Source organism: Lagopus muta, chromosome 12 (genome assembly GCF_023343835.1).
Source record: "Lagopus muta isolate bLagMut1 chromosome 12, bLagMut1 primary, whole genome shotgun sequence".
NCBI lineage: Eukaryota > Metazoa > Chordata > Aves > Galliformes > Phasianidae > Lagopus > Lagopus muta.
Window position 1 is genome coordinate 4,411,468 of NC_064444.1, and position 27,688 is coordinate 4,439,155.

The 27,688-nt window shown below is 42.5% G+C and overlaps 2 protein-coding genes across 2 annotated transcripts in view; both read right to left on the bottom strand.

Annotated features, from left to right (window-relative positions):
- The window catches only part of GAN (gigaxonin), a 28,319-nt gene extending 16,665 nt beyond the window's left edge, over positions 1 to 11,654 (bottom strand). Inside the window, exons 1-2 of the mRNA XM_048958147.1 lie at positions 11,397 to 11,654; positions 564 to 678 (exon numbers count right to left, since the gene is read on the bottom strand). Coding sequence (XP_048814104.1) covers positions 564 to 678; positions 11,397 to 11,563 — 282 coding nt within the window. The 5' untranslated portion in view covers positions 11,564 to 11,654. The remainder of the gene's footprint in view (positions 1 to 563; positions 679 to 11,396) is intronic.
- A 2,726-nt stretch (positions 11,655 to 14,380) lies between these two features.
- On the bottom strand, positions 14,381 to 27,469 carry BCO1 (beta-carotene oxygenase 1). The gene is made up of 11 exons (XM_048958122.1): positions 27,296 to 27,469; positions 25,162 to 25,290; positions 23,463 to 23,592; positions 23,004 to 23,151; positions 22,010 to 22,157; positions 21,666 to 21,886; positions 20,597 to 20,854; positions 19,385 to 19,487; positions 18,193 to 18,287; positions 16,006 to 16,117; positions 14,381 to 15,345 (listed from the first exon to the last, which is right to left on the bottom strand). Exons 1-11 carry the CDS (start codon positions 27,357 to 27,359, stop codon positions 15,173 to 15,175), a joined length of 1,581 nt encoding a protein of 526 aa, XP_048814079.1. The 5' UTR covers positions 27,360 to 27,469; the 3' UTR covers positions 14,381 to 15,172.
- Between the last annotated feature and the right edge of the window lie 219 nt (positions 27,470 to 27,688).

Here is a 27,688-nt window from a genome sequence, read left to right on the forward strand (position 1 = left end):
TTAAAAAAAGTGAATGTCCAGAAAAGAATCTCAAGGCATATCTGCTTCTTTGCTTCTGCCTAAAGCTTAAGCAGTTCAGCAGTAACTCTGGTTCTGAACGAACTGCACACATTGATTCCTGCTAAGGCTACTGGAATAAAGACACAACGGGCACATGGCAGGAGAACCAGACGTGAGAATGCCTGCAGTACTTCAATACATGGGGTCAGTGACGTGGTCTCAGCCTACACTGCTGTCAATCCAGTTTACTTTTCTGGTAGTGGTCTGTTTTAAAGCAGGTTACTAAACAGTGAACAAGCACAGGTTACTAAACAAAAACAATTACTCAAAATGGAATTTTTCAGAGTCCTCCTCCATGGTGTGACATGAAAGAACTCCTTGCAGAACTTGCTGCCTTTATTTCATGGGCAGAGCCTATGTGAGATGTACCACTCTGCAGTTGCTTCATCATTAATCTTTAAAGTGTGCCTCCTGATGGATTTGTCTTTCAGTACAGTACTGTTAAAACCCAGATTATTTTGTCAAGCAATCCAATTTCCACCTAGTTCTTTTTAATACCATACCTGTCCACTGAAGATGTAATCTAGTATCTCTTTCATGATATCAACAGATATCCCTTCAAGTTCAATCTTGTATGTTGAGCCATCATCCTTTGGAGGATTATAATTCAACTTTGTCCTAAGAGAAGAAGGGAAGATGAACCAATAAATAAGAAGCACTCATGAGCTGGGCACAGCATTTCTTTCTAAAGAAAAATGACAGCAGGCAAGCTGCAAATTACATTTGCTGAAACAGAAATGGTAAAACCTTACAACATAATCTGAAAATTGGCAAGAAGACGCATGCTCTCTGGTACTGCTTATCACATGTGCAGATAGAACAAGCAGGCTAGCCTTGGAAACTACTTATGGCATTGGAGAGCCAAAGCAATTTTCTCCTGGCTCACTCATCCCAAGCATTCACAAGCATCACCCAAAGCTTCAAACAGAAGGGCAATTCTGCTGACAGATGAAAAAAGAATCTGCTTTGGTAAAGGTGAAACAAACTAACAAACAGCCCCCTTGCTTTCCCAAAAAAAACCCACACTGGAATGAGCACAGGTGACCAAATGTACACTGGCAGCACAACAGGACCATTCTGTCTGGTTTATGAAGTTATCAGATCAACGTTACGACTGGCTTTCAGCTGCACTGTGTGCTCACAGTTCCAGGAAACAGACCATGTTCTGCTCAGTCAAGCTGTAAATATTCATCTATGTCAGCAGACACATTACTGGTGAGCAGTCTCTTCAAAAATCCCAGGAAGTTTGGATGTGCTTTTGAATAGAACAGAGAACTGAAAAACACCTCACATTGTCACTGTCTTCTGTTATCCACACTCACACCAAGCAGATACGACCTAGTTAAGGGCTAGATGCTGCTTCACTTACACTCAGAATTAATCATCTCAAAACATGCAACTCACATCAAATAAAATCTGTGTTATAAATAGTTATTCTGAAGTACAAATAAAGATGGTAATTTCAGCCCTCCACCATATCTGCTGCCTTGTTTTCACATTGCTCTTCTAAGCTGTGAGCAAAACTCTGTCAGAAATACCTGCTCCAATTCATGCACATCACTGCAACAGCACTGACACTGAGCTGCTTTGCTCTGTGTTTGTGTAGCACCTCGCACAAGTAACAGAACAACAACATCATTTGGATGAGCAAATTGCTTATTTCCTAACTCCTGGAATGAGATTAGGAAAATTAAACACCTTCTGTAAATGGCCCACATGACTCCCAATCATGTTGAAAGAACAGACACTGATCTGTGAACTGCCAGCTAAAAACTTCCATAGCAAATGTAGGGCTCAAGCAATTTCGTGCAACTTGTCTCCCAACCCACCCCTTCCTGCCCATGGGAAACAGGCATTTCCCACACCTACAAGCTCCAAATGAAGGAAAGAGCATATGCACACACACCAACATCCATTCCCAATTCCAGGGTTAGGTTTCTATACGCAGATTTTTCAAGTCTATCCAAATTACCTCAATTTTATGTATGTTGGTTACACTTGAGTTCAGGGTTTCTTGCTTGATAATGAAAGCTATTCCTTATTTCCTGGGACAAAATGGCATTTTTGTTCAGTAACTCCAAACAGATCTACATTTGCAGTATCTGGCTTCTTCCCAGGAACAGCAGCCAGATGGGATCCATTCCACACCAAGCACCTATGTGCAGCAGCTACAGAACCACACCAAACCAGGGCAGCCAATGCAGTGTGGGTTTTCAACTGAGTGCAAGCATATAATAAACACATTGCATGGCAGCACTAATGGGGAGATTAGGGAAAGGACTAGCACTGCTTATCACTAACTTTCATCTCAGCATCACCAGCCCACACCCAAGCTAAATCACCTCCTTGCACGGACTTTACACTGACACCTCCTAGTAACAAGGAAGCATTGCCCACAGCTTTGGGGTCTTATCAGGCTCTGTGTTCTATTTCCTGTGTACTCCTTCAGGGTACAACAGTTGTTAACCTGAAAAGTAACAAACCAATTGCAGATGCCCAAAACAAACAGAGCAGAGAAAATAAACTTGAGAGCACATGGAGAAGTCTGCACAGTTACAGACTCTTGTGTGCAGACAAACACTCACAGTATGCAACTGCAGCCCACTCAGTTTCAGACGACGCTTTGCTGTTTCTCAGATGATAGGAGCAGTTTTCCATCTGTCTCAGAGCCTTAATTTGCTAGCTAATGAACTACAAGGCTCTCTGTTTCGGCACAAAGGTATCTGAGCCATGACACAAGAACCACTCCCAAACAGCAGCTGGATGGGATAGCGGGGCTTAGGGCTGGAAAAGGCTAAGATAGCAAACTGAGTGTAGCAGTTCAGAGAAATCTGGAAGAGGAGAAATTAACAGGGTATGTAAGAGGAAGGAACAGGGACCTGCCTCCTCTTGCACCACCTGCATCCATTCCTCACCAGCAAGAAGAGAGCTCAGGTATCCTGATTACAGCACATCCAGCTCTCAGAACTGGGAAGTTTCCAAACACGTTTGTTCCCAGCTCAGGTAGAGCAGACAACAGCACGAGCAACACATAACCCCAGTTTTTCTCCATTAAACTTCAATCTAGAAGAAAGCTTCCAAACCACGCTTGAGCAAAGGTTTCCAGTCTGTGAATACGCCAGGAAGGATGTTTGCTTTCCCTGCCAGCATGCTCTTTTCCACAGTGATTCATTCTTCCTATGATCTGCATGGATGAAATCTGGAATCCAACAACAAACAGCGACGCACTACGGCTGCTTCTAATGCATGCATGTGAGAGCTTCCTACTAAGGACAACATTTCTGATGACTTTAAAAGCACTCTAATTTGCCAAACCATTGCATAAATAGCTGCCTCGGTCTTCCTCATCTCAGATGAAAGACCAGACCATCCAGATTTGGAAGGAAATAAAACCTCAAGGCACAGAGCACAGCCCAGATGCATACAGAGCTAGGGGAAAACAAAGCAATGGAATTTCTTAACCTTATTTTCTCACCTAATTCAGTTTTGAACAGTTTGACTCCATGCATGCAAACAAGCGCTACTGTGCCGTGCTTGATGTTGTGTGGCTGTCACAGACAAATTTAGAATCTGCTCTTCCACGTCACTTAAGGAGCACAGTCCTAATGAGTCACCTCAGATGTCACCGCATAACGCACAGCAAGGAAAAACACCCCAACATCTCTTCTTGAGACGTGAGCAATAGCACCAGCAAGGTAAATGAGAGCAATGCAGCCTCCAAAGAGAACGCTTCAGGTTGCAGTTACTTGAGTAGATTTTAAATATCTGTAGTGAAGAACAATCAGAAATTAGGAAACAAAGCTAGTTGCTTTGGTTTTGGTGCTCTGCAATAGAAGACCAGAGGTTAAAACAAAACTTTTGCCTACTTGGACATCACCACACTGCTAACAATGCAGCTCTGCAGAGCTGCTTACACAGCTGTGAGAAGCCAGAACCCAGGAGGGAAGAGGGAAATGCTCTTCTTTTTGAAAGAAGCTGCCTTTCCAGATTACTGATTTAGTGATTAACTCCAGATTAGCCACAAGGGCCAGCCTACGCTGCACAGGCTCTGCCAATGGACACTACTCTATCTCAGCACTAAGGAAAGAAGGCTATCCTTCTAAATCAAGGCACAATAAAATCCATTTGTGCTGACACATCCCTTATCTGCACTAGTGCTGTGACCTTCACAAGAAGGCATTTTCAAATGGAGCTGTATCTCTAACAAAAATTTCTGGCAAAGCTGCACCCCAGGCCAGAAGGAGATGGCCATGGGATGCCAGAGAGCACCAAAAATGCCAAGTTAAGTACATCATTGCTCCTCATCAGTAAGGAAAAAAACTTTCAAATTCTGGTTTCAGTGCAAACATAACGTCAGCAAACATCATTTTATCTCTTCCTTACCCTGGCTGCGTCTTCACACTACAAGCTTACTGGGTTAAATCTAACCCCTGCTTAACTTCACCATTACATTGGCCAATTCTTTCTCACATCTGCCCTTCTATCATAGAATGGCCTGGGTTGAAAAGGACCTCAAAGACCATCTGGTTTCAACCCCCCTGCTATGTGCAGGGTCGCCAATCAACAGACCAGGCTGCCCAGAGACTGGCCTTGAATGCCTCCAGGGATGGGGTATCCACAACCTCCCTGGGCAACCTGTTCCAGTGCGTCACCACCCTCTGTGTGAAACGTTCTATCTGCAACATTTTCCTTCCAGCCAGGCTGATCTTTCTGCATGCAAAGAACTTTAATAATTACACCGTTAAATAGGTCACACACAACAACATGATGCAGCAGTTCACTCCACCCACTGCCCTCCTCCAACACTGCACTTTACAATCAAATGAGAGGCTCTCCTGGAGGTTGCACCCTGGCCTTCAGCAGTGCACATAAAAGACTGACTGTCTTCACCACACCCTGGAAAGGGTGCCAGCTCTCAATGCGTTTTGGCTGTGCTTTCACTAGGTCTTTCTTTTTAAAATCATCTGTAACTGCAACTTCTGGTCGCAAGGCAAAATATTCCACCCAACAGCTCAGCATAGAGATCTGCACAAGTTGCTTCCTTTGGTTTAAAGGGGAACAAAGAGGAATAACCTCAACTTTCCAACAAAGAGAAAAATTCAGGCAAAAACTTAACTTACGGTTGGACTAGGAGATGTTGGAGGTCTTATCCAACCTTGGTGATTCTATGATTAAGGCTTTTTTCCCCTCTCTCTATAAGAGAAAAGTGAAACAAAACAAGAAGCAAATCCTTCAACAGCAGCACAGGGTGTGTTCACAGCTGGTGGGCTTCCCCCAATGAACTGCCTGTTTACCCCAAACATCTGGCTATGCTGAGCTCGCCCAGAGCCAGGCTGCAATCTCAGTTGGCAGCCTCCCCTCAGCCAGCACATCCTGCACAAACACAAGGTTAGCATTAAGCAGATAGAACACACACCTGACTAGAACAGCCTCCAAGCAGGGACTCCTGGCTTTAGGGCTCACCCCAGAGCTGCACAGAGCCAGGCCTCACTGGGTCGTGTAGCTGAGGGGAGCAGGCCTGGCTGCCACCTCCTCATAGGAAAATGACTATCACATATCTTCCTATAAAAGAAATACCTCTGAAATGTGGTATTTCTGTACCAATTGTTTCAGATAGGTCATTTGTTCCTTTTAAAAGGTGGGAAGAAATATTGAACTGCAGTTCCTCAGCAGGCTAGTTCCACGCAGCACTCATCAAGGCTGTTCCTCAGCTACTTCAGTGTCACATCCACACCATTTCGGCGCTCCAGAGCATGTTCACATCCACCCACTGAACAGATGACTCATGAGACTTCCATTCAGCATCAGCTGAACACTAGAGCTGAGTTTCTACCAAACAGGAAGCAGCCTGGAGCCAGGTCTTCCTTGGAAGAGCAAGGAAGGCATTTCTACAGCTTTAAACCAAGAACTGAATTGTACCTTAATTGAAAAGTCTTCTTTTAAATTAACTCTGTGTTTAAACGTGTTAATTTTTTTTTTTTTTAAATAAGCAGGAGCGAGAACAGTACCATACTCACACCACTAAACTTCTAATAAAGTCTTTATGAACTGTAACACCATCTAATACATCTCTAATAAACTAGACACATTGCGACTTACTGCAAACTTACTGGAAAAACACCAAAGAGCCTGCTGAGAAAACCTGATTTTGTCAGGTGGGGTTTTTAACTCTCTTACTCTTGCGGAGCTCTGGAGAACACCAGAAGCTGGAAAACCACAGTCTGCAAGGCTGCAATGAAAAGCAAAAACAGCCAAGAGGAAAAAGGAAAGTGAAGTATAAACTTCGCCAGCACAAGGAGCCAAGAGTCTGCAAGTCAAAGGGCTACATTCATAACGAATAGCAAGAGTCGCAGTCGGCAGCTTACAGTTGTTCAGGAGATGTAAAAGCAACATGCCTAAGGACATAAGCCACCAACTACATGGTATTACAAAGCTATTTCCTTGATAGGCAGCTGGTAGTTTCAGAGCTGTCCACAGCAGCAATTTTGTTTGTTGGCTTGGAACTGTTGGGAGATGAACAGGGGAGACTTCAGCATGTAAACACAAGTGGCATTGTGCTCAGCAGCAGGATCGAGAGGGGAAGATTTATACACACGTGACATAAAAGGTCTACACAGAGCAAAGAAAAACTCTGTCAGATCATTAGTTACTTCCCATTTCTTTATCTGTCAGCCCACATGAGGAAGAAGTTCCTTCTCTGTTTGTAGCTGACATCAATGCAAACAACACAATGAACGAAGCGTTCAAACTCAGTCTAGATTTTCCCTGGGGCGCAGCAGCACCATCAGAACAGCCCTGCTCCACACAGAGTACAATTTAAAGAAGAAAGGTTAATACAAAAAGCCCTGTTAACAACAAAACTTTGGGCAAACAACAATTAACAGAGGTGGACACACAACCTGCAGAGTGGAACTGACCCAGACATCCTGAACTGCTGCATTCTGCTCCCCTCCCTCAAACCAAGCATGTGCTTGAATTGCACCTCTTCAATACAGAGACCACAAAGGGTCACCTCAAGATCTCCTCTGTAAACAAGATGGTCTGATTTCATGCTCCCCCTTTGCCTGACATGGAACAACAACCGGCTGCATTGCCTGCCTGTACCTTGCTGGGCAGGAACCTTACTGCTTCCTCCCTCCAGGCTGTGTTTAGGGGCTTGTTGGAGCAGGAACGTAATTAGTAACTCCCCACTCAAGCCCGGCATAGCCCTTTTTAAACCATAAGCTCTTAATATACCTATATTGCTGCTGCCCCTCAACTCCTTACCCAAACACAATCCACATTTAGACACTTCTGGGCTGTGCCAGATAAAGAATTTCTGGATGCAGCCACAATTTTGATTCACTGCTCCTCAAAGCTGCAGAGACTCTACAACTGAGGTATCACTAAAGCATCACCAGTAACACTGTAGTATCATTTGGAAAGAAGTCTTGCATAATTTGCAAAACAGCCTTAAAAGTCCGGGAGGAAAACCTGTCACAGTCTGTTCCTACCTTACTGCAAGAGTTCACACTGTCAGGGCAGCCTCTGAAATCCCCGGGAGACCGACAGAAACAAGTCTCTCCTAAGAAAGTTTTGCTATGGCACGGCTTGAAACTCCTGCTTGTAGAAGCACTTACTACAACAGCACTCTGCAGCGGGGAGCAGACAAACGGAGAGGGATGGGCAGACATATGCCTTCAACCTGCAAGAAGCAGAGAGCAACTCAGCTAAAGCACAGCTTAAGAAAACAGAGCCCTCATCACCAAAGTAGCACCCAGCTTCAGCTGTTAGTTGTCTCAGTCCTGAACAGTGCTAAAACACTACAGAGTCCCCATAAATGCCAGTTAAAACCAAACAAGGATCAGGAAATAAGCAGCGGGAGCAAGTGGCACTGGAACCCACTTTGTGCTGCTCTCCAAAGGAAGAAGTCTTACTGGCTGCCTCCTGGTAACTCCAATGGACCAGTGGTGGCACTGAAAGGAGCCAGTTGACAGAGGACATAGCACAGATCCACTGCAGTCTGTGGAGGTTTGGGAGTTGCAGAAGGGTCTTGCAGACGGGTCTCACAAGGTGGGCTTGTGAGCATGTTTTAGGCATGCCAGAAGGCTGAACAGCACAGCTCAGAAGGTGCAAATGCTGTCATGTTATTTCCAATCAAAACAGATCTACAGATAAAGTACCAGAACTTCACCTTTCATTTTTATTTTGGCTATATTACGCTTGTCTGGCAAAAGACACAAGTATGGTTACTGGTCTGTTATCGAGTCAGAAAAATGTTGAGGAACAGCATAGAGTACATACACCCATCTACAATCTGTTCACACAGATGTGTGAAAACCAAAGACGAGACACACTGAGATAACAAAAAATTCCTGATTTGTTAAATACAGCACTTAATTGAGATAGCAGAACAATCCCCACGGAACAGCGCGAAGTTCATTCACAAACTTGAGTTCCTACATCCCCCTTGCTCTCGGTGTGGACACACGGGGAGCAGACAGAGCTGCCAGGCGCCCAGAGCTGCAAGTTTCAGCCGGCCTCAAACTGCTCAGACAGCGACAGACCTGCTCAGATGAGAAACCTGCTGCTGAGGATACCAGGAATACTTAACCAAACCTATCCTATAAAAGGGTTCTGGATGAATGCTACAACTTATACCATGCTAGTGTAAGCAGTTTATTCTGTCAAAAGCACTCTTATGCTGGAGTAATTTACTCTGGGTTCTCAAATCAAACAAACTGAGCCAAAGGAAACCATCTTGGGAAAAATGTGTTACAGCTATTGTCAGGACAAAAGCACAGAAGAAAAAAGCAGTAGTGCAGAGCTGTGGCTGATTTGTTACAGCAGAGAAAGCCAAGAGCTAACCTGGCTCAAACCAAACCTCTCTGGGGAGCAGAGCAGTGCCCATGAGCCAAACCATGCTTTGCCCTATGGCAGACTCCTCATTAGGACCACTCCTTTTCTCAGGCTCAGAAACATACCAAGAGATGTTAGAAATATGCAGGAAGACTTCTGGTTTGTTTGTTTGCTTTTTAAATGTCAAGATTCGCTCTGGGGCAGGCTAAGGGATGAAATAAAGCTGCACAAATACGTCCATCCCGTAGGAATTCACACAGCCACCCAAGGCCCTGCTGCCCATAAGAGAACTATGAGCAGCCTGGCACTGAGCAGCTGGGGCAAGACCTCAAGCTACCACACAAACGCAGTCTCACTGGCCCAAAGGCTGACAGCTCATCCTTGAAGCTGGTGCTTTTTCCTGCCCCTGCAGAAGCCAGCAAATGAACAAAGGCAGATGGGGTCCACAGCATCAGCAGAACTTCCGTGTGTCTCTGCATTGTCTTCACGTCTTTCTGCCTCTTCCCAGCTGCCATTTCTGAGCTGCATGGATACTCAAGCTGCCAAGTAACAACAGGGAAAACCACATCACTGCAATTTATAAATGTCCTACTCATAACCACTCAGCCAAATAACTTCCATGCAAAACTCAAAAACAGGTAACGCTCCTCTCTCTGTGGCTACACAAATCCTTCAGCACACAGTGCTGTGCTCACACCCAACCACCCCCTCAGAACATCCATGCCTACTTATTTTCCTGCTCACACCCTAAATTCAGCATTCATGCAAACCATACGAAGTTTCTGAACTTGCCCACAGCCACAATATATAATGACAGAGCCAGGAAAGGCAATGCCAGCTAATACTTCCACTGTTACATTCCACATATCCACTCATTTTTCTTCCAAATGTTCTTCTGAAATTAGTTATTGGATTTTTGGAGCTACATATTGGAATAAATGCAACTCAAATCAATTGGCAGTTGGACTTTCAGACTCTGGTAACATAGCATGCTTTGGAATAAGCTAGCTTTAAAATAACATGACATTGAATTCCTGCGTCTCCTGGTAACTCTTTATATAGAAACATAAATCAATCATTCTGAAAACACTCAGAATAAATAGGACTTGCAGAAGTTTGGGTACAGCTAGAGCTGCATTTTATCACCAAAGCCACTGAGATGTTCATTTCAGCTGGAACCACAGTTCTCCAGTACTGGTGCCCTACCTGACCCATTCCACCCAAAATAAAGGACAGCTGGAGTAAGAAAGGGATCCTACAGTGATGAGAAGAGACAAGCATCACAGGTAAAAATGTGGTTTTGCAAAGGCAGGTAAGGCAAACATGTTTCTTAATGTGCTGCAGAATTGGGTACATGTATTGTCACATCTTGTAAGCCCAAGGAGAAAAGATGAGTAAGCTCAAAAAAAAAAAAAAAACAACAACCAAAAGAAACAAAGGGACCAACACTACATCATATTTATGTACTAATGCAGGTAACCTACTTTCCACATAGTCTAATGAGTTCCTTCTTGGATATGAGCCTGAGCAATCCCGAGTTACAAAAATACCCACAACTCCAAGGAGTGCAGGTTTTGTTGGAGCCAGTGCAGCTCTGTCTAACTCCAGGACACCTAACTTGTGTTTCCCAGCTGGTTTTTCAGAGATCAAGAACAAAATGCAATATATTGACATGAACATCTGTGAAAAGGCGCCCTTCTATAGAGTAGTTTATAATATCTTTGAACTACAGAGGTTGTGCAACCAGAAGTCACACATTCTGTGTATGCCTATACTGCTGCTGCAGCAGAACGACAGCATCTCCCACTTACAGCAAGCCTTCCAGTCTCGATTTTGGATCTGGCATTGGGTCATCTACAAAATGACAAACAACAACCAAAAAAGGATTCAGGCATTTGAAGAACATTTCATTGACTGCTCACCCTTACTTCATGCCTTCAGCTTGCCTTTCAAAGCAGCCTTCCACAGCTGACTCTGAGTACTGAAGCACCTCAGCGTCCGTTCTGAGGGTTCTTTTTCCTGCTCTTCCATCTCGGTGAGTTTTATGGCACCCTACTCCCGGCCTCAGCCGCGCCTGCTCATGGCTACGGGCAGGGAGAAGTGCTCCTTTGGACCAACATCCATTTAGAAGTTAATCACCAACTTCACACTCCGTTTGTTTTTACTTTGTTTTCACGCTTGAAAACGTTGAGGCTGTACCACAAAACACCGCGCCGCCCCAAAAGCGTACAGAAATAGAGCCGCGGAGCGCTCCGCGATGTGGCAGCAGCAAGCAGGCAGCGCCCGGCCCGTGCTCCGCGCCAACCCAGCGTGCAGGCGGGCGGGCGGGCACGACGTTCCGCACCCAGCGTCCCAACAGGCCCGGCCGCAGCAGCCCGGAGCCGCGCTGGCCGGCGCTGCCCGAGCCCCGATGCGCAGCGGCCGGCAGGCAGAGCGGCGGCCCGCAGCCCGCGCTCCCCGTTACATAACCGCTCCGGGACGGCCCGGCTCCGCCGCACCTTATGTAGGGACTGGCGGCCGCCAGGATGTTCTTCTGCACCGGGATCTCCTCGCCTTCCAGCACCAGGTGCGCGTCGCAGAAGCGGCTCTCCTCTCGGAAGGAGCTGAGGGCCCGCAGCAGCCGCGCCGGGTGCTGGGGATCCGACACGGCGCTCGGTCCCGACATGCTGCCCGGCCGGGCCCCGCCGCCCGCAAACACCTCGCGCTGTGCCGAGCCGCGCCGCGCCGGCCGCCTCAATCGGTGCCTCGCACCATGGCTGACGTCATCAACCCGCGCCGCCCATCTGGGCGGGAGCGGCGGCGGCGGAGCGACGCGCCCCTGCCCCGGCAGCGCCCCCGCGCGGAGCGGAGCGGCGATGCAGGAGGGCTGGCGGCGCTGTTAGAACGTGAGGAGGTCACTTCTGGCTTGGATGTAATTATCCGGAATGTCAGATGACTCTGCTTCGAACCAGACCGGCAGGATGCAGGAGGGCTTCACGCACGTCTCCGCAGCACTGAGCAAGGAGAGCTCCCGGGCTGCTGGTGGAAGGTGTATTTTGCTCATTGTTGGGTAATTGCACACCCGAGGGAGCAGTGGTTTGAATTATTGCAAAAGCTGTCATTGAGTGGCCTGGTTATTTGAAAAGACAAACACGGGTTTGTTTCTGTGCCTCCTGCATGGGCTATAAGGGTGGAAAACACAGTTGTGTTACTGGTTTTAGCTCTTCCTCCTGCTGTGTATGTGGGGCACTGGGACAAGGCGTAACAGATAATACCCACTTCCAGAGAACAAATTAATGGTTACATTTTGTTATTCATTTCATTTCATGAAACTCACTGATAAAAAACAACAATGCACCAAACCTGTGCCTCCTAGAGGGCTGCTTGCAGCATCTTTGAAGTGACGAGTTGTGTCCATCCCGCTCTGCTCAGCTTTCGCTCAGCTGTTCTTTCCCTTTGAGGGAGCAATCTCTCTTTACTATTTTTATTTGCAGCCACTGAGTGTGGGTTCTTTTTCTGCCGTTACAGGAATCCCAGTAGTTTTAGGGGCTAGCTTCAGACTGGAACTGGTGCAAAAATCCAGCCCTTATGACCCTCAGGATCTCATTCATGGTGAAGGACGTCAGGGAAGCAAAGCAAATTAGGAACTTGCCTACCATGTGTTATACTACCACAACAAAACACCCACAAGCCTTGCAGCCACTTGGCAAAGCACGCGTGCATTCCCTCTTGCTGTTGTCAGACTCGAAATTATACTGTATGCCACTGTACTTGTGGTAAATGTTTCATCACATCACCATTGCAACCACTAAAAATAGTCTCAGAAATCTGTGATTAGCTGTATGGTCTGATCTATATTGTCTGTGGTGCAGGATGACCTGGATCAAACACTGAGATTAGCAAATAGTAGTCTGTAGATAACAAATCTGATCTGTTTTTATGATGAATATTCCCCTTTCATGTCTTCTCTGTGGTATGAGTTAGCTCCCCAGAATCCTGTCACTCCTGTATCCAAACTCATGGTCATCCAAACATGTAACACTATGAAATCTCAGATGGAATTCTGGAGATAAACTCTTAAAATGAGATATAATAATGGTTAGACCTTTGGCTGACGTCCCTCTTATAATTTCAGAAATATTTGTGGAGATTTTGGTAAGTCTGAAAGTATCAGCTCCTATTTATTTCCATGGAAACTACAGGAGATGCAAAGAGCACAATAACACTACTTGATAGAGCAAATTCTCAGCTACAAATCACTATTTTGCAACATTGTCACCACCATTAGCACTGCATTTTTGCCAGTGATGAACAAGAGCCTGCATGCCACACTCATAAAAATCTGCACCAGAAGAGGTGACCCACTGTCACTGTCCCCACCGCCTCACTGTGCTCACTTCCACTGTTTGGTCTCCATAAATGTTCAGCAAGCGATGAATGTCAGTGGGTGCCATTTTTTTCTGCACAGAGGAATTCAGTAACACACCTTTGCTTCATACGCGCTTTCCCGTCTGATGTCATTCTGCCAGACTGCCCCTCTGCTGCCATCTGTCACACGGCAACAAAATGGAATGGAATATCGGTGGGAAGCTTCAGCTTCTACTGTCGTACCACAACATCCGCCTCTGATTCGTGGGCCAACATAATAATACAGGAGGCATTGCTTTTGGAGCAGCCTTTCTACTGTCCCAGCACCAAAGGTCGGTCTGCCATTTCAGTACTACTTCTATGTTACATACAAAACGGAATTCAGTTTCTTCTTTGGATTATAAAATTCTCATATAGGGTGGTGGTAGCATGCCTTGAAAACACTGATGATCACTATTTCTGCATACGCATATTGCGGAGTGTTTATTTCCATTTTAGGGAACATATAAACATTTGAAAACCCCAAACTGCTTACTTCAGCTCTAGATCTGACCCCAGTGACTTTTTAACACGAAAATTAGGCAGTGTATTCTTTATACATGCGAACTATAAAGACAGCAAAGGGAGTCATAGCAGAGCAAGCAAGAACTGTGGATGGTGTTGGTTCTATTGCTGCTCTGCATGCTTACATCTTATGTAACCATGAACAAGTCACCAAAGCCCAGTTGTTCTCATGTGATGGGGCAATAGATGACAGTGATCCCATTTTGTTTCCCTCCTGCAAAATACAGTGAGTAGCAGAAACACCAAGAACAGGTATGTGAAAGTGAGAGATACCCAAATAGTGTGGTGACACATACAGACCAAGTGAACACCTAACATGGATGGATGGATGGATGGATGGATGGATGGATGGGTGGGTGGGTGGATGGATGGATGGATGGATGGATGGATGGATGGATGGATGGATGGATGGATGGATGGATACACAGTTTTCTCACTCATTATGATTCAACCTCCATCAGAAAATAAACTTTTACCTAAAGAAATTGTTGAACATATATCTGAGTTATTCTAGAAATATATTGCTCTCATTCATATGCATTGTGTTAGTAACACAAATAACAATATTAACGAAAGATACACTTCTATTCATCTTTAGACAACATACTCATCTAATTACATGAAATGTTATGTTAGATATTGTTAAGGAAAACTGATTTAAGTACAAATTGCTTACAACATTAGGATAGAATAGCACTGAAGTATAACTGAATGCTACATAATGCTACATATGTACTTGGTTTTGTCATCATAAAAAGGAAAAGTATGGGATTATTAGCAAAGCAAGTTTCGTTTGCTTGTTTGTTTCAGTTTTAAATTAGAAAGTTGTAGCACCTGAATGTAATACTTAACTTTGGTTAAAGTGGAAATCAAGCACCAAGAAAATGCATTGGTATTAATTACCAGTAGCAGATGGTTTAAAATGAGGTTTTCTGGCTGGAGAAAACTTGCATCACAAGCTGCAATCTTGAAACGATCTCTGAAAGATACACGAGCTCCAGACCTATGTGACTCATGCCATGCATCACACTATAAATACTGTACTTCATTTGCTCAGAAATCTATATTCTACTTAAATATTCTCATTACCTTTCTCTCCAGTTCCCTCTACCACAGTTATGTACAACATTAGCACTTTTAAAATACCAATCATTCTTCTTTTGGAATAGTTATGTGCCAGTTGTGCATCTCGTTACCTGTAGTAAAAGTCATTGCTGTGTCTTAAAAGGATTGTATCTATTATTTAAGAGATTATATACAGTCATTTTGTGTCATAATATGGTTGTTCTTGAATGATAAAAGGGATATTATCCCACGCTCAGTAGAAAGCTGTCTCAGTTTGTGTAATGGGATAAATAGTGCTTTACTCCATCTCAGCCTCCAAATCATTCTGTGGTATAAACATTCCATGCAGGTCCAGATGCATTTCTACATTAACAGTGGCTCGGCCCAATTCTTTGAATGTTTTAGCATCCAAGATGAGTAGGAAGGGTGCTTTGTTTGGCTCAGTCACCACAACACAGGTCAAAACAACACCTGTGACATACAAGTGGAGAATTAGAAGCTCATACTGGTTACACCAAGCTGAAAACATAACACTGTGAGGAAATGAGTCTTGTTTGCTATGAATCTGAGGACACACACTGAAAGTGCTTACTAGATGAAGTCTGACTGGGGGAGCTGAGGAACTACTGAATGGTTCTCTTCTGTTCCTTTACCTGGCCTGCCTGCAGCAAGCAAACACTGAACTGTGTCTCTGACAGTCTTGTTGGGCAACTGAGTAGTGAAGCTTGGGACACATCCTTTCAGCTATTTATCATTTGTCTTTGCAAGGAGCCGCCTCAGAACAGAACCGGATCCAGATTACAGGGAGACTTGCAATGCCACTTTGTGTTCTCATTTGTAACAGCACTGACTTCCACAGCTCCAGCTTCTTCACTTGATAAATCTAGTTCCCAGTGGCAATCTGGAAAGTCCTAAGCATGGATTTTACTGTTTATGAATAGTGTGGGACTTAATGCAAGCTCCTTTTGCTCTGTCATTGATCTGTCTTTAGTCTGCAGGAGTAAAACGGTTGGCAATAATTCTAATTGATCTGCAGAAACATCAGCCTAGCTGCCTTGTTCTGACTGACAACAATGAAACTTTTAAGACTTAATGCAAAACCCAGCTTTCAGAATGTTGTTGCTATTTTACCTTCATCCTCTTCTCTTGCACCGGGGCTGGGAACGAAGATGGGCTCTGAGGGCCAGCAGTGCTCTTCTCCCCAGTGCAGCAGTTCCTTTGTTTGGACGTTCAGTTTCGCAATCTAAGTTGTTGTGATCAGAAAAGAAAAGTGTCAGTGATGGTGGTTGATCCCAAAGGTGCAGCACGAACAGATTGCTGTGTGGGACCAGTGCTGAGAGGTAAGGAGCAATGAGGCACATGGTATCACAAAAAGGACATGCCTGGAAAATGTTAAACCTAGGAGTCACTTCTGGTAGCTGCATAATCATGAGATGTTCCTGAATTTTATAGAGACTATTTTAGTGGTGTTAAAAAAGGCATAGATACCACTTAATTACATTGCAATTACATCTTCCCTTGTTGGGCGTGAAGTATTTGACAAATCCTAATAGGTGGTAAGATTTGCTTACCCTGCATCATGGCTAAATAACATCCTCCCCATACAGAGAAGAGTGCACAGCACAGCACTTTGAAGTGACTTGCCCCAAATGACTGCAGTTCTGTTGTAAAGCAGGAAACAGGATTTAAACCTTCCAATTTCTAATCCTGTGAATTATTTTCCTTTTGTTGTGACCTCAATATTCCTCAAGGCCTTCTATTGTTAATTGGGGTATATATGCCAGAACAAGGGCTATTAATAGTGATGTAAAGGTTAAACCAATGGAGCAAGAATTCCACACAGACACTGGCATTAACCAAAGGAACAGGGCACAGCTTTTCATCTCATTAATGGCTCAAGCGCCTGCCCAAACCACCTTCCACTGGGGACACACTTCCACGTAAGTTAAATGTTTTTTCTTCACATCCAGATGCAGTTTTATTCCTTTCCCCTTTAATGTTCACTCCAAAAAATAACTTCAAACAAAAATGAAAGCATTTAAGCATTGGAGAAAGAATTTTCCCTTATATCCAAGATGACAGCAGTTGTTGTGGTTGTTGTGACTGCATTCATTAAAGAAAAACTGATGTGAATAAGCAGCAATATAAATATAAACTGCTGTCAGATTATGTTTTAAGTCAGGCAGAGATTATCTGCACTGGAAATCACAAACATGCTTATTTGCTCAATGTCAAATGTTCTGCAATAAATTTCCTTGCATAGTGAAGAAATCCAGCTTTATTTTGTAATCAGAGGTGGTAATTATATAGAGCCAAGAGTGATCTCAATTTGCTCTCAGTACAGTAATTATAAAGTGTGAGTCTGTGTGTGCAATACTCCTTCACTAGTAGTACTTTTCACCTTAATCTGTTGGTAATTCAAAGCTGTCTCCTGAGAAGCTGCCATACACAGAGTGCCATACACATTTGCTATCCTGTTACACAGAACTAGCTCTCAAGCAAAGGAAAAAGCTTTCTGAAAAATTATATATTATTTTAATAACTTCTTGTTTTAGCTGAATTTCCTAAGGGAAAAAAAACAAACATAATTATTACAGATATGTGTCTGCCTAATGCTCTTCCTTTCTGCTACTCTCTCCTTTGTAGGTATTGGCACATGACAGAAGTTCAGTCAAATTGAGCAGAAAAGTGAGGGTCTCTGTAACTGCTGTATTCAGAAGACTGGAAACAAAAAAATGGATAAAGAAGCCTGACTTTATCCATACTTCACAAGAGAAATGATACAACTTGAGCTCACCCTTATGAGAATTCAGCCATTTCCTATTGCTTTGCACGTGGATGACTCACAAATGGGAAAAGTTTTAATAGAAACCGATTCTCTATTGAATATTACAGCATCCAACCTCAAGTCACACACCTAAAAAACCACTTGTTTGCTCTTTATGGAGCTACATGTTTTGAACAGCTGGCAACAAAGTTCCATACCTTCAACTAGCAAAACAGGGATATACTTCTTCCATAGTTTGGCCCGGTGGGGCTGTTTCGATTATACCAGTAAGCTAACATATGTGCCCAACTTCTAATCTCAGTGCTTTCAAGTGCTGAAGTTTATTATCACAGTACACTGCTGCAGTGTTGTCATTTAGAAGCTCTATCAGTTTCAGTTCTGTCCTCAGAAGCCCCCCCTTTCAATTTGGATTGATGACTGCAGATGACACTGTATTTTGGGCCAGACTGAAGCATGGTCTACTTATAACTGCTTACATTTGATTTGTGTTATATATATACTGTTGCTGACTTTGTAAATGTTAGTGATACCTTTGTAGGAACAGGACTCCACTGGACTTCTGTTGCATAGACATATTTGTATTTTTTGCCATTGTAGTCATAGTTGACACGAGGCAGCTCTATTCCTAGGTACAATAAAGCCCAAGACTTAGGAACAAAAGAAGTACAATTCTGAGCATACACTTACATAGGCCAATTCATCTTACTCTGTGAAAAAAAATGTTGACAGCATTTCAAACAGATTTTATATGTTTGAATTTCTAAAAAGCCAATGATGGTATTAACAGAGCCCAGTTAAGCCAAGGCAGTTTGTTCAAAAATGGTAATTTTTCATTCTTGGGAATCCATTATACTGGAAATGATTAGTATCATGTCATTTGTTTCATAAACACATTATATGTGAGCTTCTGAGATATAATTGGAGGGTAATATTCTAAGAAACAACTTCCTCTTTAAGCACATCCATACCTTTACAAATCCCTGTTATAACCCCTCATAAAATTTAAGTATCCACTCTCAGAGGTAAAACTCATAAAATACAGCACAGAACTGAAGTTACCAATTTTAGACCTCAGTACAGGTAGATTTGCAAGCCACATTAATAGCTGTAAGATCAGGCTTGGGACCCCACCCCAGAGCAATATAAAACTGATATAACTGCAGGCATTTAAAAGATTTCATGATTGATGAATACGTATCCAGGTGACAGCAACCCCTTCCTCAGAGTGCTAGGATGTTCACCTTGCGGAGGGATGCTGTTTAGGAACCAGGATCTACCTGACCCAGGAGATCTCTTGCAATCCCTTTAAAAAGCTGTGCAGATCTCCAGTAAGCAGGCACAGATCTATCTGTCACTTGCAAAGTGAAGCTCTCTGTCTTTGACACAGTGGTATTTTGAACTTTCTAAATATAAATGTTTCTAGAACTGGGGTACCATTATAAGTCACAACAATTCACTTATTCTCTAGCTTAACAACTCAGCTTCTAAATACTGCCTCTGAATCATTCCTGAGCAGGTTCAGGGTCTTATATTAATGGATGGACTCCAAGGAGTGAAATAAGAAAGATATTGTCCATATTATGCAAAACATATCAATTAAAGCTTTTGTTACTTTCAGCTTTATAAAGATCTGACATACAACTGCTAGGCATTGTTAGAATACAGCTAAGTGTAAGTGTGTAAAAGAACACATTTGAGATCTGTGTAGCAGACATTTCTTACCTTCACATAATATTTCAGGTTGGCAATAGATGCTGCCGTCTTTCTCTTTTACAGCAGTCGCGGAAGTTGGAAGTTTGACTAAATTAGAACCTACTTCTGCATCCTGAAAGAGAGGTATGCTGAAAATGTAATGTGTTTCTAATTTAGAACTTTCATCAGGTTTGATATTAACACGGACAAATTTGGGATTAACACAGATATTCCAGGTTCATGAAGTTCCTCCATTTATCCTGTAACATTAGATTCTGACCTTCTCTTCAGAAATCTGATTATACTCAGAGGGCTTGAATGTATCATTGTGTAACTGCTTTGAATCACAGTGAGCATTTAGAAAGGTTTAGAGAGATATGGCTGTGTTCCAGAAGCACAATAAATAGATGATACAGTTTGTGTATTTAATTAATGGAGATAGGCTTTAAAATGTTAGGGATAAAATTCACACTAAAAATCACCAAAGTTAAGGTGCGTTCTTGTTTTTAATATACTACAGCTGAATGTTTAACACTGCAGCATAGGTAGGATAGTTGAGATCCAACACATCCTTTGCCCTTGCCACATAAGTTTTTGAGACACGAAAAGCCAGCAAGATTCTGGGATGTAGGAGGAAAAAGTATTATCCGTTCCAAAGGAATCAAGCAGAAACTTGCCCAAGTTGCTGGCCAGTATATAATCTTTGCTGCAAACAATGCTGTAAAATGATGTTTTAAATTATATTGAAAGATAAGATCATTCCTCATGCTAGTAAATCTTGCCCTTAACTGAAATCTTCTCATTTTAATAAAGCTATTGCAACAGTGGGGAGTGTGAATATATTTTATATAGGCTTCCAGTAAAGTAAAAAAAATCATATTGTGCAAAATCTCATGAATACCTTTCTAACCAACGTCAAGTTGATATATCTGCTCATATTTTACAGCATCTTACAAATAATTGCACTGTTAAGGAAATGATACATGCTCAGCAACCCTCCATAAATCTCCATAAATGATGGTATCAGAACCCCCACCCATGTAACAGTAGGTCCAACTGCTCATTGCCATTTCTCACAACACATACGAAAAACAAAACTCCTGAACACTTTGTGAATATGTTATTTTTAAAGAAGTAAAAATTTGCACAAGAGGGCTGGCAGCTGCTCATCCACCCACTTTCCTAATTGATCATTTGACATTACTGAACAAAGAGCGGTTTAAAAAGCCCTTTTCTTCCTACCTTGTCATACTGCAGAGGCACAACAAACCGCTTGCAGGTTGGGATGGAGGTAAGCTTGTTGTTGTCTTCAAAGTCTTTGTTCAGTTTTTTCAAGTAAAACATATCATACAAGCTATTGTCTTTGTAGGCAACGATATCAAAAACAACATGGCCGTCTTCTTCATAAGCATTGATGTGGTGATAAAGCACCATAGCATCAGTGTAAAACTTGGTGGATACTTCTTTTTTTGTCCTTCTGTCTACAAAGTGAAACCAGGTCTGAAAGACAGCAAACATTACGTAAAGCCAGCAATGATCAGCAAACAGTTACATAGGAAATTATTTTTCTAAGATAGCCATCTACATTCTAAACCACTGCCTGTTTCTACTGAAGCATATTACAAATTCGGGATTTGCTGCTAGGAGGTGAGAGGTTCCAATCTTGAGACCAAAAAAATGCAGTAGAAAATGAGTGTGGAAGTGCTCCAAACTCATGTCACTGTTGCAGGTTGCTGTTTGGGCCAAGCTGAAGGTAGAAGTTTTCCAGTAAACCTGGAAAATCCCCTGGCCTATTTTTAATTTACATAACTCTGCCCTAGCATCAAGTCTCTGTCTTCTTCTGTGTCGGTGCCCTCTTCTCCAGCACTTTCCCCAAGTTGTGGGTCACAAAATATTGCCTCCACAAAACAGACTGTCCTTTTGTTGAATTCAGGCTTTTCCACAAATCTATCTCTACTTAATCTGATGAAACGGATCTAGAACAGATTTCATCCACACTGTACAGCATTTCGTATGGAGCAGGAGCAGCTGTACATGCCTGGGATGTTAGAGCAGTTTTATTTTCTCTTCTTGCACACATTTTGACTATGCCAAACTGTCACTTCAGCATCAGTATTTGTGAAATTTCTGGAGATGGGAGATAATATTTAAAAAATACAACATTAGTTTGAAAAAAGTGCAACATGACAGTAAGAGTTTTTAAAGAAAGTGTTATTACTGAAATTAATGAACTTGACAAAAAACAGAGCAGCAACAGTAACAACAGGTTACTGGCCTGGCCGACTCCATTGCTCAGCATCAGACAGAATACCTTATCCTCCTTATGAAAGGCAAGGCAGGAAGCCCAGTTCACACCTCGGATGTAGGCAGTAGCCAGTTTGACAATATCCAGCTTGAATGGCTGTTCTATGAACACAATATAATTCTCTGTCATTCCAAAGCTGTGGTAGTAACTTGGTTGGAGCAGGGAGCGAGAAGGGATGGAGCATACTACTTCTGTGTGTTTAAAACTAGATTTCTTCTTTTCTGTCTCTGAACAGAAATAAGAAAAAGTAAAATTACATTTATAAAATCTTGTGTTTTCACTCCTTAACCTTAGAAGAAAAGAAAACGTTGACAAGTTTCTAAGAAATACTGCTAAAAGCCATATCTTACCTGGTACAGAGGAGGGGATCTTAAAGAGAAGATATTTCGTTCTCCCTTTATCAACAATTGAAGTACCCATGTTGAGAATATTTCCAGCACTGTCGTAGTGTGGGTGAGCAGTTGCCATGTTTACAGCTACGTATTTGCTGTAGTCTACCTGGAAGATGATACAGTAGGAGAATTTAGAGATGTGTAAGTACATTAAAATTGATCATAGCTAACGGCACAAATCCACCCGCCCTTCTGCACTGGTAGCCTTATACTGGTGCCCCCCGGAGGTCTTGAAAATTCATCATTTGAGTCACATAACTCATGCAGGTTCTCAAATCATTTCCTAATTTGAGGCTAAACAAACTACAGAAAGTGAATTCACCCATCTGTTGTAGCCACACAATACAGCAGGGTGGTTGGCTAAAGGCATTACTCTGAAAATGCCCATTTCATTCTGAGAGCAGTTATTTAACAGGGCAATGAGTCTAACAATTTTCTGGAACAAAATTATTTCTATTCAATTTAAGGAAACTGTACTCAAACCATAGTGTACGACAGGAAAAAATCAATATTCAGTATGTCCACATTTGCTTTTAATAATTAAGTAATAGCTTGCATAAGGCACTTGAAAAGTCATCAAATAAATGACCTACCAAACTGTTAATTACGTAAATCGCTTCAGAACTACAGATGCATTATAATGGAAATCATCCAAAATAATCACGTCATAAGCACAATATGTGGAATTATGCCTGAAGCCTCACTATGCTGTGTACAGCTGTGCAATTGCCCAAAGCCCCACTTTTCTCTAAACTGCTTGGGATTTTCTTTTGAACTCCTGAGTTCTTACATGAACAGTTCTTACATGAATCTTCACCATTTCATTTTACCACAATTTCAAAAAAGTCTACTCTGCTAGCCTGGACATAGCAGGAAATACATCTTTCCAATTTTGTGTACTGCAGATTTAACTTGCAGGCAGGGAACCAGAACGACACACAGACATTTATACCTTTTCTAGTGTCTCCAGAGTCTGTGGATCAATTTTTCTGATGAAGTTAGTCTCACTGGTAGCATAATAATCATCCCCACTTTTCATAATGTTGATCAGGCAGTTGTCTGTGAACTCAGGAATGGTGTGAGATAAGTATGAGAATGCCCTGAGGGGAGGGAAATGTCAGATTAGAAAGAAAAGAAAGCACTTGCCTGTTCAAAACTACAACAAAATCTACTTGCACTGGTGAATAAAACAGACAACACTACCGACAAAGTGGAATTATGTTTGCCTTAGACTAATCCACAGAGCATACGGTACCGGGTATCACTCCTGACCTTATCACTATGTGGAAATTGTAAATTTACAAAATAAAATTCATATTTGTATACATTTGTCAAGAGTAAACAGAAAAGACAGCCGTGCTGGAGAGAGAGAGAGAGATAGCAGCACCCTGATGGGGAAAGCTTTGCTTACTTGGCAAATATGTTTTTGCATGGATCCGGATAAGCCATGGTTCCAAACTCGGACACCACAATTCGGTTTGCTTCTATATTGCAGCTGTATGTGTCACTTCGGAGGTACTTACTTCTGTAGTAAACTTCACCTGACAAAGGCCAAATGGACTTCAATCACATTTCATGCTAAGTTTTTTAGAAAACTGGCACAAAGATAGAGAAAGAATCTGTTAAGCAGATGTCCTTTAGCAAAGAAAAGTTTGCAGTGGATCAGACTGTCTAAATCCCTGCTATGGAAAGCAATCTCAGCTGTCTAGATGTCAAGAGGAACGAAGGATTGTTCTTGTGCCTGCTGAGATCAGCAACAATTTCATTACCTTCCTCAATTACAATCAATACTGGGACAATACTGGACAATACTGGGGTCTAGGGTGAAGAAAGAATGGACTTGGATCAGTGTAAAAATGATTAATTATGCAGCAATGTGTGGGTGGTGGTAAATCTCTAGTACTGGCAAAACTTACACTTTGCTATTGATGTCAGAGTAGCACACTGCTTGAAGGAACCAACTTCGGCACTAACTGATCTAATGCACTGATATACTTGAGCTAGCTGAGCTCTGTTTGCATCAGGGAGGTAAAACAAGTAGCAATTTAAAAAACACTGCTCATTACTTTATGTTATTTTGTTGGTGATGTAGACCTGATCAGGCTAGGAGAACCTGCAGCTGCACCAAAAGCCTCCAGTTACAGAAATGAAAACTAAAAAGGAATGGAGAACGGCAAGGGTGATCTCAGTTCTTTTACTGAACTGTACTTTCTGTGGGAAGAATAGATGTAAAACATCCTGCCTCACACTGAAAAGCACCGAAGCAACAGAAAACGCTTTCACTTCAATGTTTATGGAAAATGGCCCTCTTGGTGTGTGTGGAAAGCAAATGCTGCCCTGCGGTGACCTGCTTAGAGCTGGCTGCACGCCATCCCACAGCGCAGACAGCGTTGAACTTTGGCTCTTCAGAAAGAAGGACAACATAATCTGCCCTGGAGAACAGCCCTGGAGAGACACCTCAGCTGCTGTTATGGAGATTTGGAGACACTTTACTGTAAGTGTGTTATCATTTCAGACACTCCATTCTGCAGACAAGAGGCAGAAATTGGCCCTTGCTCACACTGTGTGGCTGAAACAACTTTTAGCCTCAGTTATCACAGCCAAAGAACTGTGGTTTTGCTTGCATGACTTTGTGAAGTTGGTCTTAAAACATGTAATTGTTCCAGAGATAGGACTGCCCACTGAACCATCACAACAGTTTCTTCTCCATCTCCATTTATGTCAGGAGGGAAGGGCTGTAACTGGAGGACACAGCTACATCTGAGATCCTGGCATCAAGAAGCATCCCCTCCAGAGCTCAGTGTTGTGACTGGGCACCTAACACACACAGACCAGTGCAGTGCCAGAATTGGAAACACAGGCTCCCCTCAGTGATGTGTGCACAGCCCTCTCTCACAAAGAACTTACAAGGAACAGCTCACCTGCTCTGACTGCTGGCTGTGACAGACTCACCAGCACACAGCGCCTACATGGCTGATTTTTTGCAGGGTTATAACCAGACACCTGCAATGTCTGGTTATACAATTCATGCTAATCTAACTTGGAACAGAATTGGCAACACCAAGGTTTGGTTTGTTTATCTTTCTGTGATCTGGCATGCAATAACTTACCGTTTTTAAATGTGAAGCTGTGCAGCAGAGCCAAGCCATCGAACCAGTGGTTGTATTTAGTGTCCCCTATTGTATGCATCCCTGGGCCATTTCGGAGAAGTACTCCTTGTAACCAAGTGGGCAACTGACCTGAGAACAAAAGGAGCATTCCAGTATTCATTCCTTTAGGAAAGGAGCATGCTGCAGGACAATTTTACTAAGGGCATAGGCTTCATAGACAGATGGGTTGTGAATGCAAGTCCGCATCTGTAGTAGCAAATAATTATGTTTCTGTTTCGGATAACTAAAGCACAACCTGCTAAAAAATGTTGCTAGTAATATTCTGCATAAATGTTGTGATATGACATTATCACTTGAGCAAAAGACTGCTGGAAATTGCTTAAAGCCAGGAAGAAAATAGAATTGGGCCTTTTCTTCCCTGCACTCAGTTTTTAAAGATATGTGTTTAATCCTTTTTACTCATGCCAGGAAAAGCTAGAGCTTCTCAGAAATCAACATATTTTATAGGATGTGTGACTTGTGCTGGTCTTCATTACATCAAGTGAAGTGTCAGAGTTAAAAATTTTTTATCTATATATTTAGATGTCTCTAGATATTATCTATCTATCCATCTATAAATAGGCACGCGTCTCTTTATACAGATGTCTAATAGAGAGATGTATTCCCTAAATGAGAAGAAAGATGCTCAAGGAATTCCAGGGCAGGAATAATGGGGAAAAAAGAAAGGTAGTCTTTTGTTTAAGGCACTGTAGACTTGATGCAGCTTCTGAATCTTCTGGTGTAATTCAGTGTAATTTCTGACACAGTTGCAGTATAAAAGTCATAGAGAAAATGGACATACTTTAAAGTTTTCAGATGAAAGTTCATGTAAGTGGGAATTAACATCTGCAAATCACAATAGGTATCAGTCAGCATTTTTAAGTGCTTAAACAGCTTTACAGATCTGGACTGCATCTCTTTTTTGCCTCGTGCTTTTATCTACAGTGAAAATAATAAAGCTTTTCTGTACTACATGAGGACACGAGAATGACAGCAAAATCTCCAAATATTTGGAAGAGTACGAGCTGTCACAGCCGTGGAGGATGGGATGTTGATGTGGCTGTACAGTCTTTAGGACAACAAGAGTTTTATGTCTGACGTTGGCATTAAGGGGTCGTATTTACAGTGCACATATTGAGTAACAAGGAGACAGTTCACGGGCAGGACACAGGGGTTGCTGAACATGTGAAGAGGTCAGAGTCCTCTTTAATTTTCACTACTGGTAAATACTGAATGACCATTACCACTGAAGTAATGTATTAATTTAATTTACTCAACTGTTCAGTTTTTGTTCAAATAAACCATTCCATAACACAGATAAGTAAAAGTTGTTGCTTGCAAACAAATTCATATATTTCAATACTAAGCTTTTATTTTGGGTGACAAACATTTGAAAGGCATAAAATCACCTCCAATTTAAACAAAGCACGTTGAAACAAAATCTTTTTCAATTCAGCCACCAAGCTGAACAACAACATAGCCATATGTACCTGATATGACCTACTGGGAACTGACTTTAAAACTGTCTTAGATGCCTGCTATATGCATATGTACTAGAAAGAGGTACTCAACAACAAACCTCTCCTGCAGCTGCAGCAAAAATCTCTTTAAGTCCCTCTTCTTCAAGGTGAAAAAAGCAGAAAAAAAAGCTAAATTGATCAAGTCTTCGTACCTAGAAAGCCACTTCAGGCTATCTCAATGGAGTATACTCTGCATTTTTTGCTAGAATGCCTTCTAGTAAAAGTACCTTCTGTACCCTAGAGAGGGTAGTGAAGGGTTACGGAGAGGAGAAAATGAAAGTCTGTACGGAACCATGGGGGAGGGAGTGCCACCAGATTAAATGCTGAGATTTTGTCCCTCACCACCAACTTCAGTGAATCCTGTTCAGACAGACTTTCTGAAAAAGCACGTAGAAATACCCATTAAATGAGAAAAATCCCACGGTCAGGGGCACAAATAAGGTCTGAGCTCAGCCCTTTAAACAAAACTCACTGACGTTTCTCACTTCCCGTTTCCCTTTTCTGCGTTGCTTTGAGAGAGCAAGTGTTTCAATGTTTTATATACTTGAAAACACAGGAGTTTGTCATTCACTTACCTTGCACCTCAGCTTTTATGGGCTCTGGATGTTCTTCTTTGTTTCTGCTAAATATTGTCTCCATTGCTCACGTAACCAAACAGTTCCTGCGTCCTCGACCCAGCTGCTCCTGCAGGCGTAGCGGTTCCCTCCTCTCCGGGCTAAGAACAGCTCTTTCCTGTTACATAGAAGGATGAGGTTAAAGTGCAACTCGAGCTAATGGCTGCTGGCTTATAGATCGACAACTTATAACAGTTGATCTTTAATCCCCAGCACATACACAATAATTCTCGCACATTCCTTTAACTCTTTCACTAGTTTGATGTTAGAGGAGCACAGCTCACCTGTTTGCTCTGTGTGAAGATAGCTCAAGCAGCCAGGCACACCAAAGGTAAAAGGAAGCTGAAATATCAC

Excerpts from the sequence above, each read along its gene's own strand:
- BCO1 (XM_048958122.1), bottom strand. The coding sequence starts at position 27,359 with ATGGAGACAATATTTAGCAGAAACAAAGAAGAACATCCAGAGCCCATA. Across the intron at positions 23,152-23,462 it reads TGCAAAAACATATTTGCCAA|GGCATTCTCATACTTATCTC; the intron begins GTAAGCAAAGCT and ends CCCTCCCCTCAG. Across the intron at positions 16,118-18,192 it reads GGAGTCCTGTTCCTACAAAG|ATTGCGAAACTGAACGTCCA; the intron begins GTATCACTAACA and ends ACAACAACTTAG.